Here is an 18,089-nt window from a genome sequence, read left to right as displayed (position 1 = left end):
TCTTGCGCCGCCACCACCTGACAGTTTATTTTTTGTGTGTGTGTGTGCATGCACATGTGTGAATACCGCCACACTTTAGTGGGGTTCAGAGGATAACTTTGTGGGAACTAGTTCCCTCCTTCTACCTTGTGGCTTCCCTAGGATAAAATTCAGGTCATCAGAATTGGTGACAGGCACCTTTCCTCAGTGAACTATCTCAGTGGCCCTGCGGAACAATTCGTTCTTGGACAATTTCCTCCATGTTTATAATGTACTAGTGATGCCCATTGCCCCTCCTCCCACATCTCCCTTAGATCCCTTCCACCCGATCTCTGTCAAGCTCCTGCTCTTATCTCTACCAGTGCCTATTCCAGGCTCATGACTTGGTTTATTTGGTGACCCATTCAGTTTAACCAGGGCCATCTGTGCTGGGTGAGTGCTGGATTGGAAACGGAATTGGAGGTACCCACTGGTCATCAGTGGAAGGCTCTGAAGGCAATGATTCATCATCCTCTCTCTGATCTATATTCCTAGCAAACCTTTTAGTTTAGCAGTGAGAGATAGCCCCACCCCTTTCCCCCAGCCACCCGTGCCTGACTGTTCTTATGCAAACCCGGGACAGGTATCTGTAGCTGCTTGACTTTGTGATTGTAGTGGCTGCATCTTGCTCAGAGGATTTTGCATTTTGCAGCCCTAATGTAGAACTTTGGTGGGGGAGCGGGGTGCCTTTATTTTATGCGTGTCTATCCCTTTTGGTTCAATTTAGGGATTTTGCTCTTAGCTGGAATTGTACTGTTAGCCAGAATGCATCGTGGGTGACTTTTTCAGGATACTGTGCACAGTGACAGTTCTCCCTTACAGGTTATTGAGTGGCCTCCACCCAACCCCCAACTTCCTCGCTGTAGAACTGGGTGTTCCTCTAGGTCTCCCAACTGACTCACACATTCCGATTTACCATCGTCAATACTTATTGTCTTAGCCAGTTCCCCCCTCCCCGACCCCGTTTGTTTCAAATTGATGGCCGGTAATCTTGGTGGATGGTGTGTGTGTATTCTTCTGTTCGGTTGGTATATATATATATAAGGTATACAATATTCTGTCTGTGTGTATGCCTGCAGGCCAGAAGAGGGCACCAGAACCCATTACAGATGGATGTGAGCCACCATGTGGTTCTGGGAATTGAACTCAGGACCTTTGGAAGAGCAGGCAATGCTCTTAACCTCTGAGCCATCTCTCCAGCCCTTGGTTGGTTTATTTTAAAAGGCATGACTGTTAAGCATGAAGGAACCCCACTTTTCACATTCAAACAACCCTAATTGTCGTCTGCTTTGGGCATACAGCAATGTTCCCTCCAAATGTGAGAGGTGACAGGTACCAGCCCTTGTTCTTGTTCCTGTGGTGTTTACAAGTTTAAAACATTGTGATGACTTGGGGGGGGGGTGTTCATGCTTTGAAAGTGTATAGAATCCAAAAGATGAACTTTGTGCTTGTCTCTTTTCACACCTGACTCAAGTGCCACAAGTTAGCCTTCAGTTACCCCAAAGTGCTGTAAGACAATGGCCATTTACTCATCTGGAGCTAAGGAAACCAGTTTTATTTTTTCTTTTAATTTTTTATGTATGTGTATTCTGTCTGCATGTATTCCTGCATACCAGAAGAGGGCATTGAATCCCATTATAGATAGATGGTTGTGAGCCACAATGTGGATGCTGAGAATTGAACTCAGGACCTCTGAAAGAGCAGCCAGTGCTCCTAACTGCTGAGCCGGCTCTCCAGTCCTATCCCCATTTTTTTAAAACTGATTTTTAAGAAATATTTATTTATTTATTATGTATACAGTTAGCCAGAAGAGGGTACCAGACCTTATTACAGATGGTTGTGAGCCACCATGTGGTTGCTGGGAATTGAACTCAGGACCTTCGGAAGAGCAGGCAATGCTCTTAACCACTGAGCCATCTCTCCAACCCCCATCCCCATTTTTTTAAAGAGCCATTTGGATTCATAGAAAAGTTAGCCAGAATTCAAAGTTTCTATGTATCCCTTATAGTCTTCACTGCCAAATCCTTTCCCAAAGTGGTCCTTCATTTTGAATGTATGATGGAGCCTCCCTGCATATATCAACACCCAAGAGTGTGCAGTGTATGGGTTTAGTCCTGGTGAGTTATGTCCTATGGATTTTGACAGGTCAGGAGTATGTATACTTTGAATATAATTACTATCAGAAAATATAGTGTCCCTCCCTAATGCTCCCCTTATTACCTATTCATTCTTCCTTCTCCAATTTCCTGTCAACCCAAGATCTTTCACACGATTACCTGCTGAGTTCCATATGAGTGCCAAGGATCACGACTGCCATCTCACCGGATAAAGAAATGTTTAGTATTGTAATAAACTGACCAGTTGCCCACCCTAAGTCACTATAGGAGCCTTCTCCCTATATCGCCATTTTTGAAGTTTTTGTTTCTTCTGAGACAGTTGGAAGCTCTGCCTTCAAGCACTAAGATTTTATTTATGTGGTTATAGGGAAGAACTTGGCCCTGGAAGATAACAACATTATAGTTAGTTTTCATAAACAAAGCACTCACACCCAAGGCAAACCCACTCAGAGATGTGTGCTGTGTGCCTGTGGCCATTACTCTGAGGGTTAACTAAGCTAATCATATATTAGTGGTCAGGAGCTGTGGGAGAACCCATCACATAATCGCCAACTAGGGCAGAGGGGGAAGTCCCCACACGTGATCCTAGAACCTTCTGGTGTGGGGGGAGGGGCTTGCCTTGGTCACCTGGCAGACAGCGCCTCCCGCCTCTGTGACGTAGTAGCCGTCCCCAAGGGTGCCCCTCTCCAAAACCTGGGTGGCCGGCGACTGCGCCGCGGCCGGTTGGTGTCCCGCGATGGGGCAGCCGGGAGCGGCTGGCGGGGCCACGCTGGCCGCTGTCCGCGGCCACCCACCACCATGCCCTGGTGGAGTAACTTCTGTTGTAAGTAGAGGGTGTCCTGACCAGTCTGTGTCGCCACCCCCCACACCCCGCCCTCGCCCAAAGCAAGTAGCCCTGAGGCTGGGAATGGCCACACCTCTAGATGGTGGGTGTGGTTCCCAGTCCACTTTCTCTGTCTTCCTGAGGTTCACAGCAAGCCAGGATGGAACGCATAGGTTTTCAATCCTGAGCACCCTGCTCTTGAAGAGGCCTCGGCCTTGGAGAGAGAGCCCAAACCAAGTCTCCATAAAGGTCATGTACTGCACCTACCAAACCCACCTCAAGCTAACCCAGAGATGAGTATAATAGATTTTAACACAGGGACACTACTTGAGGCTACCCCAAGAGCAGATATCACTGGCCAGACAGGGCACAGCCTTCAGTGTCGTACCCTAGCTTGGAAAAGGGACATGGGTGGCTGGCAGAGGGAAAACAGAAAATGATTCAAGACTGGAAAGGTCATTGCACTCCTTCGACCCCAGTCTGGAGAGAGCAAGCATGGAGCGTGGAGAGAGCGAGCATGGAGCGTGGAGGGAGGTGGATGGGGTCTATTTGCGTGGGCCGCTGCATCACAGTGTGTGGGCGCGTGGCCAAGAAATAGTCTAGGCATCGCTGTGGGTTCAAGCACCACAGCGCATGACGTGGGGGCAGGATGTAGGCTGTGCAAATGCGCGTGTGCGCCACAGGGGTGCACGAGGACATTTCTGTATCCTGTTGGAACCTGACCGAAACGGCCTTGGGCGTGGTAGTTGCGAGGACTAAGCGCAAGGCTCCGTGCCACTAGATGTTTGCCAGCTTGGCTATGCAGTAGAGGCCGAATTTTTGGAAGTAGAACCTTCCTGTAAGTTCTGTACAGATTGGGGTTGGGGCTGAAGCAGGAGGCAAGTGGAGGCCAAGACCCACAAAACTGTGAGTGTCCAAAATTACAGGCAAATGGGAAAAAAAATGGATGCCATGGGGGAGATGTGGGGTTGCATCTGAAGATCGTTCTGACAACAGTGTCTTAAGATTTTACCTGCACGGGTATTGTACACTTGTAGGCCAATTAAGACTTCAAGACTTCTTAAGATTTAAGAATCCATAAAACAGTCCCCTATTGCGTAGCCATTTTCATTGTCAATAAGCTTTTTAGCCCGCTAGTTGGCTGGGTATACTGTTTGTTTTTGTGTCCTTTAGCTCAGCTCTAAGGATTCCAATGCAGAATTAAAAGGGGGAAAAAGGATGGGGCCAGGAGAGAGATGGCTCAGAGATTAAAAACACTGTCCTTGAGGAAGACGTGTGTTCCGTGCCCAGCACCTACAAGGTGACTCACAACCAACCCTCCCTCTTCTGATCTCTGAGTGGCGCACAGAAGCACACCACATGCAGGCAGAATCTTCATACTTATAAGAATAAAATGCTTTTAAAAAAAGAAAGGAAAATTATGTATTTATTTATTTTAAAATTGTTCTGGGAGCCAGTCAGTGGTAGTGCTTGCCTTTAATCCCAGCACTTGGGAGGCAGAGGCAGTTGTATCTCTGTGAGTTTTAGTCCAGCCTGGTCTACAGAATAAGTTCTAGGACAGCCAGGGCTACACAAAGAAACTCTGCCTCAAACAAACAAACAAACAAATCTAAAAGTATTCCAAATTAAAACTTGGATTTTGGGGGCAATCGTATGGAACGTTACACTTTCCCATCTTCTTCTTCTTCTTCAAAAAAAAAAAAATCCCTGCATCTCATAATCCCAGAGAGGGCAATAGGTGATTTTAGTCTTGGGTTTGTGGCAGAATACGCAACTTATACTTTTACTGGTTATTAGTAAAATTTATTTTAGCTTGTCACTGATTGGATCACCCCACACACTTAGATTACGCTCCATAATAACTCACCTTCAAAAAATAAATAAAAAATAAAAGGAGGTCAAATCTTTCCTTGTATTAGAATATTTTTTAAATTAATTTTTTTAAAATTTCATTTTACATTCCAACTACAGTTCTAACCCCTCCCCATCCTGCATTAGAATATTTTGAACATTGGGCTAGAGTCTGAGCTTGCCTGACTCAGGGTTCAGTCCTCGGGACAGCATTAATAGACTTAGTGGTGTATTTCCGTAACCTCAGTCCGAAGTTCAAGGTTATCCTAACATCTCCTAGCTGGAAGCCACCCTGGATATGTGAACTCTTGACTCAGACTAAATCAAACAAAGGAAAGAAAAGGAAATGGGAATGCATCAAGTGTCCAGTGTTGACTTTTAGTGGGAACAGGTGGAAACAAGCCAGTTTCCTTGTTTCAAATGCTGCTCAAAATTAGTGAGGAGGTGTGTACACTATTTTTAGATTACTTTTTTAGGTTAGCAGACAATAGGTTTCATTGTGGCGTTTCCACACATCCATGTTACCATTTTCTTTGCTGATTCCACATCCTGGCTTTTTGAGTAGTGCAGCAACGAACATGGTTGTACGAGTAACTGTGTGGTGTGTTGACTAGAGAGTCCTGTGTGTCCAGACACAAGAATGTCTATAGCTGGATCGTGCTGATTGCCGTCCGTATGGGTGCCCAAATTGACATTCCTACCAGAAGTGAATTAAGGGTTGCTCTTCAATGCAGAAAAAGACTAGACACCGTAAGCAGTATAACTGTAATTGTGTCTGAGTTTTCATTTAGCTTTGGATGTTTGCCTCAATGTTTAACATGATACTTTATAAAAAAAGTTTGAAGTTCTGGGGATTTGTTGTTGTTGTTGTTGTTGTTTTGTTTTTGTTTTTTATTTTTGGAGATAGGGCTTCTCTGTGTAGCTCTGACTGTCCTGGAACTTGCTCTTGTAGACCAGACTGGCCTGGAACCCAGAGATCCACCTGCCTCTGCCTCCCAAGTGCTGGGATTGAAGGCTTGCACCACCACTGCCTGGGTAACTTTTTATTTTCAAAAGTGACATAATAATTTTGATAATAAGTAATAATTTTGAAATAATATTGAATAAATAATTTCTGGAGTTTGGTGCTACTTTCACCAAAGTACAATTTTTTTGTTCCCCCTCCCTTTTTTCACTTTTTTTTTCTTTTTTTTTCATGTTTGATTGCTTTATTTTTTTTTCTTTTTTTTATTTAATATTTTAAAAATTTCCATCTCCTCCCCTCCTCCTCCTTCCCTCCCCTCCCCTCCACCCATACCTTCCCTCCCTCCCTCTCCTGGCCAATGAGCCATCAGGGTTCCCTCACTATGTTAAGTCCAAGGTCCTCCCAACTCACCCCCGGTCCAGGAAGGTTAGCATCCAAACTGACAAGGCTCCCACAGAGCCCGTCCATGTTGTAGAGTTCAAGCCCATCGCCATTGTCCTTGGTTTCTCAGTCAGCCTCCACCATCAGCCACATTCGGAGAGTCCGGTTTGGTCTGATGTTCCATCAGTCCCATTCCAAGTGGTCTTGGTGATCTCCCATTAGTTCTGTCCCACCGTCTCAGTGGGTGAATGCACCCCTCACGGTACTGACTTTCTTTCTCATGTTCTCCCTCTTTCTGCTCCTCATCAGGACCTTGGGAGCTCAGTCCGGTTCTCCAATGTGGGGCTCTGTCTCTATCTCCATCCATCACCAGGTGAAGGTTCTATGGTGATATGCAAGATATTCATGAGTGTGGTTATTTGGCACATGGTTCTGGAGGCCAAGAACTCCAAGATCCTGGCTCCATGTACAAACTACATATTCAGTCAAGCCAATTAACATAACTATTATGCTACTATGTTATCATGTTGACACCACTAAAACTCAGTTTTAGCAATTTTGAAATATGCATGTATTAACTGTGGTCCTCTTATACTGCTATGGGTCACTCGAGTTCGTTAAAGATAGATGAAACTATGCCAGTTTCCCAGCACCCTCCCTCCCTTTTATTGTTGGTCCTGTGTGTAGAACACGGGGCCTTGTGCATATTAGGCAAATACTCCGTCACTGGGCTACATCCCCAGCCTTTATAGTATTTTGAGACAGTGTCTTACTGTATACACTACACTGGTACTTCACTTGCAATCTGCCTGTTCTTGCCTTCCAAGTAGCCAAATTTTGTGCCAGTTTAAATGTTAACAGTTTTTAATCTGTTAGATGAGGAAGTACATACCATGTAGAGGATATTGGGCTGGGACAAACAAAACTAAAACATATTACATACCTAGTCATATGACATACCCAGTTCTTCTCTATGATGATGATAATATACGGAAGACAGGCCAGAGGATTTAGGCGAAAATGAAGTTATTTGTCTAGTCAATCAAAATCTGCCTCCCTTTTAGCAGAAATAAGCCCCATCTAATCTTAAGTCATTCAGTCTCACCACCTCCCCCCAAGACCCAAAGATATTCTCTCAATGGCCTTTCCAAGTGAATATCTGTCTGATTCTGGAGCAGGGCGGGATCTGCTATGTTGCTAATTCTCCCTATTACTGCAGTTACCCATGACCCCCAGCTTCAGTACATTTCATTTTTTACAACCAAGATTTGTTCCTTTTTGTTTTTCAACACAGTATTTCTCTCTGTAGCCCTGGCTGTCCTGGGACTCACTCTGTGGACCAGGCTGGCCTTGAATTCACAGAGATCCTCTTGTCTCTGCCTCCCAGTGCTGGGATTAAAGGCATGCATCACCACCACCAGGCTCCATTTATTATTATTTTTAAATGGCAACTCATAGAAAAAAACATGAGCATCTTTAGCCTTCCACACACTTTCTCCTTCTCTCTCCACCCATTTGAAGTTTCTTGCAGGCAAGCCTTGATGCTTGACTATTGGCCTTCTGTGACATTGTGCTCAACAGGCCCAGATGTGGGACACTGTGCATTTGACTGATCGTTTCCTCACAACTGGATTCTGTCCACTGTGACTGGCATGTGCCTTCTTGGGGCCTCCTGCAAGGATGTCAGACCTGATCACGTGGTTATGATGGCATCCTTTAGATTTCTCCATTGTAAAGGTTTTGTGTCTTGTTTGTTTGTTCCTTTTGAAATTATCACCTGTGTGTTGATATTCTGACACTTTAGGCTTCCTGACAACTTTTTACCCAGTGAATTTATGTAGAAGGAGGCCCACTTGTTTGTCCCAGCTGCCCAGCTAGCTTAGATCCAAAATAATCACACAGAAACTGTATTAATTAAATCATTGCTTGGCCCATTAGCTCTAGCTTCTTATTGGCTAACTCTTACATATTAATTTAATCCATCTCTATTAATCTGTGCATCACCACGAGGTCGTGGCCTACCAGCAAAGTTTTAGCACATCTGTCTCCAGCGACGGTTACGGGCTCCGGTTACGGGCTCCGTAGCGTCTCCCTCTCCTGGCAGATCAGTTTTCCCCACCTACCTAAGTTCTGCCCTTTCAACAGGCCAAGGCAGTTTCATTATTCATTAACCAATAAAAGCAACACATAGACAGAAGGACCTCCCACACCAAATTTAGCAACTTTTTTTTTTTCAGAGTTTCTTTGGCTGTCCTGGAACTCACCGTGTAGACCAGACTGGCCTCAAGCTCACAGAGATCTGCCTGACTCTGCTTCCCAAGTGCTGGGATTAAAGCACCACCACCACCTGACTTGAATTTAGCAATTTTTGATCCTTGACTTTATACTATTTTCTACCGCCATTTTATTTTTTATTATTATTTTGAGTTTTTTTTTATTTATTTCAGGCAGACTATCTGTTATGTAGCTCTGACTGTCCTGGATCTCGCTGTGTAGACCAGGCTGGAGTGGAACTCACAGAAATCTACCTGCCTCTGCCTCCACCAAGTGCTGGGGGATTAAAGACATTCACCACCATGGCCAGCTTTATTTTTGAGATGAGGGCTCACTACATTGCCCAGGCTAGCCCTCAAGTTTGCAATCCTTCCTGCCCTAGTTTCCCAAGTAACTAACCTGACCCCTTTGACCTTTTAATTTGGTTTGACACTCAAACTTAGAGCCTGGCAGGAGCATGCTAGGCAAGTGTGCTACCACAGAGCCACATCTCCTGCCTAACTTAATGCACGGTTTATACATTGTGATTGTCTTAATTAGGGTTTCTATTAGAAGCACCATGACCCAAAAGCAGGTTGGGGAGGAAAGGACTTACTTGGCTTCCTTCCAGATCGCTGTTCATCATCAAAGGAAGTCAGGACAGGATCTCAAACAAGACAGGATCCTGGGGGCAGGAGCTGATGCAGAGGCCATGGAAGGGTGCTGTTTACTGGCTTGCTCATCACAGCTTGCTCAGCCTGTTTCCTAACCTAGGACCAACAGCCCAGGGATGGCACCACACACAATAGGCTGATGCCTCCCCATCAATCACTAATTAAGAAAATGCCTTGTAGCTGTATCTTATGGAGGCATTTTCTCCTCTTGGATGAATATAAGTTGTGTCAAGTTGACCCAAACTTAGCCAGCTCAGTGATACACCCCCAAATTATTTTTATGTGAGTGTTTTGCCTGCATATGTGTATGTGTACCGTATACCATGCCAGGAGCCTGAGCATGTCAGGTCTCTCGGAGCTGGAGTTACAGATGATTGTGAGCCGTCAGGTGGGTGCTGGGAACCGAACCTGTTCCTCTGCAAAGGCAGCAGTGCTCTTAACCCCAGAGCCATCTTTCCAGCCCCACTACTTCTGAGATCCTAAAGTGGCACATGCTTGTAATCCCTGCTTCTGGGAGGTACAGGCGAGAGGACAGAAGTTCAAGATCATTTTTGGCTACGTAGTAAATTCCAGGCCAGCCTGAGCTCAGTGAGGTCTATCTACAAACTAACGAACTGACCAAAGAGAATGACTTCATGGATCAAACTGGGAGTTTTACCTGTTTACCAACGTTTTTCCCTCACGAAAGTATAATTCTTGAGGCTGATGTAGAGTGCCCACCACAAAAGCATGGGGACCCGAGTTCAATTCCCAGATCCCACAGAAAAAGCTGAGGAGGTGGAAGCAGGACTTGCTAGCCATCTAGTCTAGCCAAGCCGGTGACTTCCAGGTTCAGTGAGAAACCATAAGATGGCTGAGCAGGCAAAGGTGCATACTGCCTTGAGTAATGGACCGAGTTCAACCGCTGAAGTCACGTGGTAGGAATGGAGGGCCATCTCCCTCACAGTGTCCCCTGATCTCCAAATGTGCTTTGTGACAGGCCCCTCCAATACAAAGTAGGTAAATGAAAAATAAATAGAATGAGCAACTGAGGAAGACCTCGGTATCCTGTGTGCAGACACACAGGTGGGTACATACATACACATATGACACCACATGCACATATATTGGTTTTGGTTGTGTTTTGTTTGGAGATAGGGGCTCACTGTGTAGCCGCTAGCTGTCCTTGAATTCACTTTCGACACCAAGCTGGCCCTGAGCTCATAGGTATCTGCTGCTTTTGCCTCCCAAGTGCTGAGATTGAAGTCACATGTCACCATGCTGAACTTGACTTTCTTTTTAGTTTATTTTTATTTAGTGTGCATTGGTGGTTTGCCTGCATGTATGTATCTGTGAGAGTGTCTGACCCACTGGAACTGGAGTTACAGCTGTGAGCTGTCATCTAAACCAGCTAAGCCAGTCTTCCAGAACCCCTTCCCCCCATTTGAATAATACTCCTGGATCATCATTTACTGGATTTTGATTTTGTATGATTGTTTGCTTGCTTTTTAAGATTTTTTTTACACTCCTGTAAGTGTTTTGCTTATATGTATACCTGTGCACTATGTGTGTTCAGTGCCCACAGAGGCCAGAAGAGGGAGCTGGACCCAGCTAACATGAGAGTGTTTGGAATAGAGTCCAGGTCCTCTATAGAAACTGCTGCTGTTATTAACCACTGAGCCATCTCTCCAGCCCGTGCAACTCATTTCTTGGTAACCAAGGAAAGGCAAAGAAAAAGGAAAAGCGTGAAGAACCTTTGAACTTGAAGTCTTGATGGCCCTTTGATAGGAGTGGTTATTGCCCACCTAAACATTGGCAAATACCCACATATTCTACCTTTCCTTAGCATTAATGAGAGTATTATGTTTGTTGAACTAAATAATTTTTCCTTTGTCTTTGTTAATAGTTGGACAGAGAGAGTCAGAAGATGTGAGAGAAAAAGACCGAGCTAAAGAAATGGCTGCCAACTCTGCAGTTGTTGAAGACATCACAAACGATGGGCAGGAGGAGACACCTGAAATAATCGAACAGATCCCTGCTTCAGAAAGCAACATAGAAGACACGGCACAGCCCACTGAGTCCCAGGCTAATGATGTTGGCTTTAAGAAGGTATTTAAGTTTGTCGGCTTTAAATTCACCGTGAAAAAGGATAAAAATGAGAAGTCTGATACTGTCCAGCTACTCACTGTCAAAAAGGATGAAGGCGAAGGGGCAGAAGCCACAGTGGGAGCAGGTGACCACCAGGAGCCCGTCATGGAAACTGGAGAGTCAGCATCCAAAGAAAGTGAGCTGAAGCAATCCACCGAGAAGCCAGAAGACACTCCGAAGAAAGCACAGGGCAGCACAGAAGAAATTCCCCTTCAGGCTGAATCTGGTCAAGTGGCTGAGGAAGAAGCCAAAAATGAAGAAGAAAAGCAAGAAAAAGAACCCACCAAGTCCGCAGAATCTCCAACCAGTCCAGTCAGTAACGAGACGACCTCTTCCTTCAAGAAATTCTTCACTCACGGTTGGGCTGGCTGGCGCAAAAAGACCAGCTTCAAGAAGCCGAAGGATGAAGAACTGGACACTTCTGAGAAGAAAAAGGAGCAAGAGGCAGAAAAGGTCGATGAGGAAGAAGACGAAAAGACAGAAGGTCCCTCTGAGCATGCCCCAGCCTCCGAGCAGCAGGAGTCCATAGAAGACACAAATCAGGCCAGGTTGTCCGCAGATTATGAGAAGGTGGAGCTGCCCTTGGAAGATCAGGCTGGAGGCCTGGACGGATTGGCAGAGAAGTGTGCTCCATTGGCAACGGAAGTGTTTGATGATAAAATAGAAGTCCACCAAGAAGTTGTTGCGGAGGTCCATGTGTGCACCGTAGAGAAAATGGCGGAGGAGCAGGAAGGGAGGAAAGAGGCAGATGGAGATGTGAAAGAAACGGGAGAATCCGTGCCCCCTGAAAAACCAGCTGAGACCAAGGAGGCTTCTCAGGAAGCTGAGCCTGTTGAGGACCTGGTTCTGAAGAGCAAAGAAGTGTGTGTCTCTGGAGGTGACCACACACAGCTGACAGATCTAAGTCCCGACGAGAAGATGTTGCCCAAACACCCGGAAGGCATTGTCAGTGAGGCGGAGATGCTGTCTTCTCAAGAGAGGATCAAGGTACAAGGGAGCCCTTTGAAGAAACTCTTCAGTAGCTCCGGCTTAAAGAAGCTGTCTGGGAAGAAGCAGAAGGGGAAACGAGGGGGCGGAGGAGACGAAGAACCAGGAGAACACCAACAGGTCCAAACCGAGTCCCCAGAGAGCGCCGACGAGCAGAAGGGAGAGAGCTCCGCGTCCTCCCCAGAAGAGCCTGAGGAGATCACGTGTCTGGAAAAAGGACTGTCGGAAGCACAGCAGGAAGGGGAAGTTGAGGAAGGAGCTACTTCTGATGGGGACAAGAAAAGGGAAGGAATCACTCCCTGGGCATCTTTCAAAAAGATGGTGACACCCAAGAAGCGGGTCCGAAGACCTTCTGAGAGCGACAAGGAAGAAGAAGTGGACAAGGTCAAGAGTGCCACGCTGTCGTCCACGGAGAGCACAATGTCAGAAATGCAGGAGGAAGCCAAGGTGGTTGGAGAGGAGCAGAAGCCAGAAGAACCGAAGCGGAAGGTAGATACTTCGGTGTCGTGGGAGGCGTTAATTTGTGTGGGGTCCTCCAAGAAGAGAGCAAGGAAGGCATCCTCTTCCGACGATGAAGGAGGGCCGAGAACAGTGGGAGGGGATGGTCACAGAGCGGAGGAGGCCAGCAAAGACAAAGAAGCCGGAACCGATGCCGCCCCTGCCAGCACCCAGGAACACGAGCAAGCTCAAGGAAGCTCTTCACCCGAGCCGGCCGGAAGCCCTTCTGAAGGGGAAGGTGTCTCCACCTGGGAGTCATTTAAAAGATTAGTCACGCCACGAAAAAAATCCAAGTCAAAGCTGGAGGAGAAAGCGGAAGACTCCGGTACAGAGCAATTGGCTTCAGATGTTGAACCAGGTAAAGAAGAGTCTTGGGTTTCCATCAAGAAATTTATTCCTGGACGGCGGAAGAAAAGGCCAGATGGGAAGCAAGAACAGGCCGCTGCCGAAGATGTGGCGCCCACAGAAATCAATGACGATGATCCGGATGTCCCTGCCGTCGTGCCTCTGTCTGAGTACGACGCGGTAGAAAGGGAGAAGATGGAAGCCCAGCAGGTCAAGGAGAGTGAGGAAGGACCCCAGCTAGAGGGGGCTGTGTATGTGTCTGAGGAGCTTAGTAAGACCCTGGTTCACACCGTGAGTGTGACCGTCATTGACGGGACCAGGGCGGTCACCAGTGCTGAAGAGCGGTCTCCTTCTTGGATCTCTGCTTCCGTGACAGAACCCCTTGAACACGCCGAAGACGAAGCCATGCCATCCACTGAGGAGGTCACCGAAAGAGACATCATTGCAGAAGAAGCCCCTGCCGTCACCCAGACCTTACCAGAGGGCCAAGATGCCCATGACGACACAGTTATCAGCGAGGTGGAATTCACCTCGGAAGCCGTGACAGCTGCAGAAACCACAGAGGCCCTCCACGCTGAAGAAGTCACCGAAGCCTCGGGGGCAGAAGAGACCACAGACATGGTGTCAGCAGTTTCCCAACTGACTGACTCCCCAGACACCACAGAGGAAGCCACCCCGGTCCAGGAGGTAGAGGGTGGTGTGCAGGACAGAGAAGAGCAGGAGCGACAGACACAAGCTATCCTCCAGGCAGTTGCAGAAAAGGTGAAAGGGGAGTCACAGGTGCCTGCCGTCCAGACCGGACAGAGAGCAGGGCCCAAAGCACTGGAGAAGGTGGAGGAGGTAGAAGAGAATTCCGAAGTGCTGGCTGTGGAGAAAGAGAGGGATGTCGTGCCGGAAGAACCCGTGCAGGGAGCTGAAGCTGAAACTGAGCATTCTGCCCAGGGCTCTGAGATTGTTCAGACTGCCCCAGAGAGCCTTACAGAAGGTCCCGAAGTCACAGCGGGTGTAGAGTTGAAGGAGCAGGTCACCGCAAGCCAGCTTATAGAGCCCCCGCAGCTGGTGGATCAAGCTGCAGCCCCCGAGTCATCCGAGACCCTGACAGATGACAGCGAGACAAACGGAAGCACTCCCCTAGCAGAGTCAGATACTCCAGATGTGACACAGCAAGACGAGGCCATTGAAAGCCAGGACAGTGAAGCCATGGCAACTGACAGGCAGTCGCAGGTCACGGAGGCAGTGGTAGCTCCTGCTCAGGAGGAGGAACCTTCAATACCACCGGATTTTCCACCCCAAGGAGAACATGGGGGAAAACCAGGAAGAGATGTCCTAGAACCTACACGGCAAGAGCTTGTGGAAGCGGTGCCTGTTTTGGCAAAGACTGAGGCGGCTCAGGAGGCTGGCCTCCTTGGTGAAAACGTCAAAGACGAACTATGTGTTGAAGGACCTGAGGGGTCTGTATACACAGATGGACCCGACAGTCGAGAGAAGATTGCTGACGTGGAACATGACGGTGAAGTCTTGGGAGCCCCTGCACGTCAAGAAAGCGAGAATGCAGAGGTGCAGAGTCCTAGCCCAGGGGAGAGAGCGGTGGAAACCGATGTCGAAAAGGAGAAAATGGAAGCAAAGACGGAGCAAGTGAATGAAGAATGCGAGCAGAAAACGGCTGCACCTGAGCCTGAAGAAGCCCCCCCACAGCCCATCCAGACAGCTGATGTGTCCGACTCAGAGAAAGGAAGCTCTTCTCTCCCAGACCAAGACAAAGCAGTTTGTGTAGAGGTTCAAAGCTCGGAGCCACCAGTAACTCCCACAGCCGAACCTGTGAGGGAGGCTGAGGGAACTGTCACGATTTCAGAAGCAAGTGAAAGTCTGGAGTCTGTGGGTGCGCGTTTCATACCAGCAGAGAAGCCCTCTGAAGAGGGTGACTGCTGGACTCCTCAGCGTGGAGAGGACACTGTGCCCTCGGGGCCCGAGTCTCAGGCAGAGTCAGTCCCAGCAATAGCATCACCCACTCCTGAGAACACCCTCCCCTCTGACCTGCAAGGAGAGAGAAGCGCATCCCAGAAAGAGGGATCAGAAGAAGATGACGAGCAGGTTGGTGATCAAGGAGAGGCAGCGAAGGAGCGAGTGGATAAGACCGCCTCTGAGATCTTGGAACTCCAGAGCCAGAGCACTAAGCTTGTCCAGAACATCATCCAGACAGCCGTTGACCAGCTCTCATGTACAGAAATGGCCCCCACAGCCTCTGCTTCCGATACACAGGCCCAAGTCCCGGTGATGCAGGCAGACAGCCAGGATGCTCAACAAATGCTGGACAAAGAAGAAAGCCGCCATCAAGTCCTGGCCCAAGACGAAGCAGTGACCACTGCAGCCCAAGAAGAACTTGCCCTTTCTGATGTTTCCAAAGGCGTGAGTGAGACTTCAGAAAAGGCCGATATGCCTGCAGTCAAAAGTGCCAGTATCAAAGACCACCAGTGCGAGCAGGTCATTGCCCCACTCGGAGCAGAGGGAGACGGAAGCGGAACAAAACCTGTGCCAGGCGATGACTGTGCCAAATTCGGAGAAGGTGTCGAGAAGCTGCCATCTGAATCCAAAGATCAAAGGGGGCATGCTGCTGATGGCCCCAAACACCAAAGCTCAGCCCAGGCAGAGGCGGATGCCTCCGGAAATCTAACCAAAGAGTCTCCAGACACCAATGGACCAAAGCTAACAGAGGAGGGAGATGCCCGGGAAGTAGGAATTCAAGAAGGAAAAATGTCCACCGAGTCAGTCAAAGAGATGAAGCTCCCGATAGAAGAGGACCTACAGGAGCCAGAGGGGGACTTGGCAGAATCCTAAGATGTTGGGTAGGTAGACTCGCTTCTGGGAGGTTGATTCCCCGCCCTATTCCCCTCCCCACAGCTATACAATTACACAGCAAATAATCGATTTATACAGACCCTTCAGTTGGAAATAATAACCAACTAGAGGAAGATCTAGTTGATACACCATGTGGGTGCTGGGAATTGAACCTGAGTCCTCTGGAAGAGCAGTCAGTTCTTTTGTTTGTTTGTTTTTTCGAGACAGGGTTTCTTTGTGTATCTTTGGCTCTCCTGGTGCTCAATCTGTAAACCTCGAATTTACAGAGATCTTCCTGCCTCTGCCCCCCAGTGCTGGGATTAAGGGCGGGCGTCACCATGCCCTGGCCTCCTATTTGATTTTTAGAGACAGGGTCTCACTGTGTAGCCCAGTCTGGACTTGAACTCGAGGTAATCCTTCTGCCTTCAGTCTCCCGTCAGTAGATTATAGGCATGAGCCACCGCATCTGGCTCTGGTAAAATGCATTTCTCTCTGTGTGTGGTGTTGGGCTTGGAACACTCTAGATTAGCACTACCTCACTGAGTTATCCTCTGCCTATAAGGACTACCCCCATCTCCCTCTCTCCCTCTGTGTGTGTGTGTGTGTGTGTGTGTGTGTGTGTGTGTTAACTGTTTGGAAGATCCACTGTGCCATCTTTTTAGCCATTAAAAATGTATGATCGTTGTATGTGTTCATGCTGCATAATGTGGGCGGGGTAGGGTGCCTGTGCTATGGTGTGTGTTTGTGGGGGGGGGCGGGGCAGGTCAGAGGACACCTTCTGAGGATTGAACTCAGGTCTCCAGCTTGTGTAGTAAACACCTTTAGTTCCTGAGCTGTCTAGCCAACCCCTTTTTTTTCCTTTTAGTGGAGTTCAGGTCCAGAATCCCAGGCAGCCCATTCCCATAGCTCTTGTGTGATTGTTCTGTTGACAGTAACTTGAGGGTGGAAAAGAGATTTTTTTATTTCTCTCTCTCCTTTCTTCCTCCTACAGTTACTCATTGTATACTTGCGAGACCAGAATGTGAAGACAAGCCACGGAACAAAATGCTGCTGTTGGGACCTTGAGACCAAGATTGCCGAGCCCTTGAGATTCAGAGATTGGGCTATCCGCTGATTTCGACCTTGGAGAGCACCCTGACAATCCTGAGGTTTCACCGGGAGCTAGAGCCAGCTAACATTTCCTTGTTTCAAGACTGCTTTGATCCCCCTCCCCCTTTTGGTACACCATATATTTCTGATTTAAGGTCCTACATTCTCAGCCTGGAACCGATGTCGGCAATACCTAGTTCTACTTCTCAAACTGGAGCGTCCTCCCTTATGTATTTATATGTATGTTTTATGTAATCCTCCTCCTGTACCTACTGTATATTTTTTTCCTAACGTTTAAGCACATGCCTTTTGTATTATGCAATATGTAATGGGCGTGCAGCCCTCATGAAGCTTCGAGAAGCCCCAAGCCTCAACTATAACCTGTGGCAAACAGAGAAATAACATTCCTGAGAGGAAGGTACAAGTCTTTTTAAAGCTCACTGATGCTTAGGTTTGTGGGTTAGCCGTCTCCTGAAAGTGGTCGTTTCCCTATGCACATCGAGCTCAGAAATAAAACGCCATTTGGAAACATCCGGAATGTCCCAAATATTACTGTGACGTGTTTCTTTCTAATCCAGTCCAGGTGGGAGAGAAGTCTCTTTAGTGGCAGATTAAGCCCCTTCTCTTAGTGACATGTGCAGATGGGTGTGCCTAAGGTCGTGAGAAATTTTCCATCTTAAGAAGGAAATCCATTGTACTTTTTTGATTGTACTCTTGTATGCTGGATCGAATTCATACGCAGAACGAAGTGAGTCCTGTTCTTTATAAATGGTATTTTGATAGATACTGGAGCGTGTCTGTGTTATATCTGTGCCCCTTTTAAGAACAATGTTGCATTATGTTCATTTGGATAAACTGTGATTTGACAGCTGATTTAAATAAAATATTTGCTTCACTTAGAGTCACTCGTTTTTATTAGGTGCTAAGGGGTCTGAGTCCTATACATACTGTGTTAGAATAAATATAATGACAAGAAGCGAAGAGGAAGAAGCTGAAACTTTCTTACCAGGCACCCGTGAAGATGTCACTTTGTCTTGGTTTGGCACATAGAGGGAGCCATGATGGGGATGGCTTTTGTTGAAGGAAACCAGCAGAACCGGGTGTCGCAGCACACACCTACACCTGTA

The 18,089-nt window shown here is 47.5% G+C and overlaps 1 protein-coding gene across 2 annotated transcripts in view; it reads left to right on the top strand.

Moving 5' to 3' along the window:
• Akap12 (A-kinase anchoring protein 12) overlaps positions 1-17,863 on the top strand; it is an 88,185-nt gene extending 70,322 nt beyond the window's left edge. For both annotated transcript variants that reach the window (XM_038340395.1, XM_038340396.1), the window contains 2 exons: positions 10,967-15,881; positions 16,865-17,863. In XM_038340395.1, the coding sequence (XP_038196323.1) occupies positions 10,967-15,873 (4,907 nt within the window). In that variant the 3' untranslated portion in view covers positions 15,874-15,881; positions 16,865-17,863. The remainder of the gene's footprint in view (positions 1-10,966; positions 15,882-16,864) is intronic.
• The last annotated feature ends 226 nt before the right edge of the window (positions 17,864-18,089 follow it).

This window comes from Arvicola amphibius, chromosome 8 (genome assembly GCF_903992535.2).
Source record: "Arvicola amphibius chromosome 8, mArvAmp1.2, whole genome shotgun sequence".
Lineage (NCBI taxonomy): Eukaryota > Metazoa > Chordata > Mammalia > Rodentia > Cricetidae > Arvicola > Arvicola amphibius.
The sequence above is the reverse complement of the archived record's forward strand: the minus strand, read 5'-3'. Positions and strand labels throughout refer to the sequence as shown.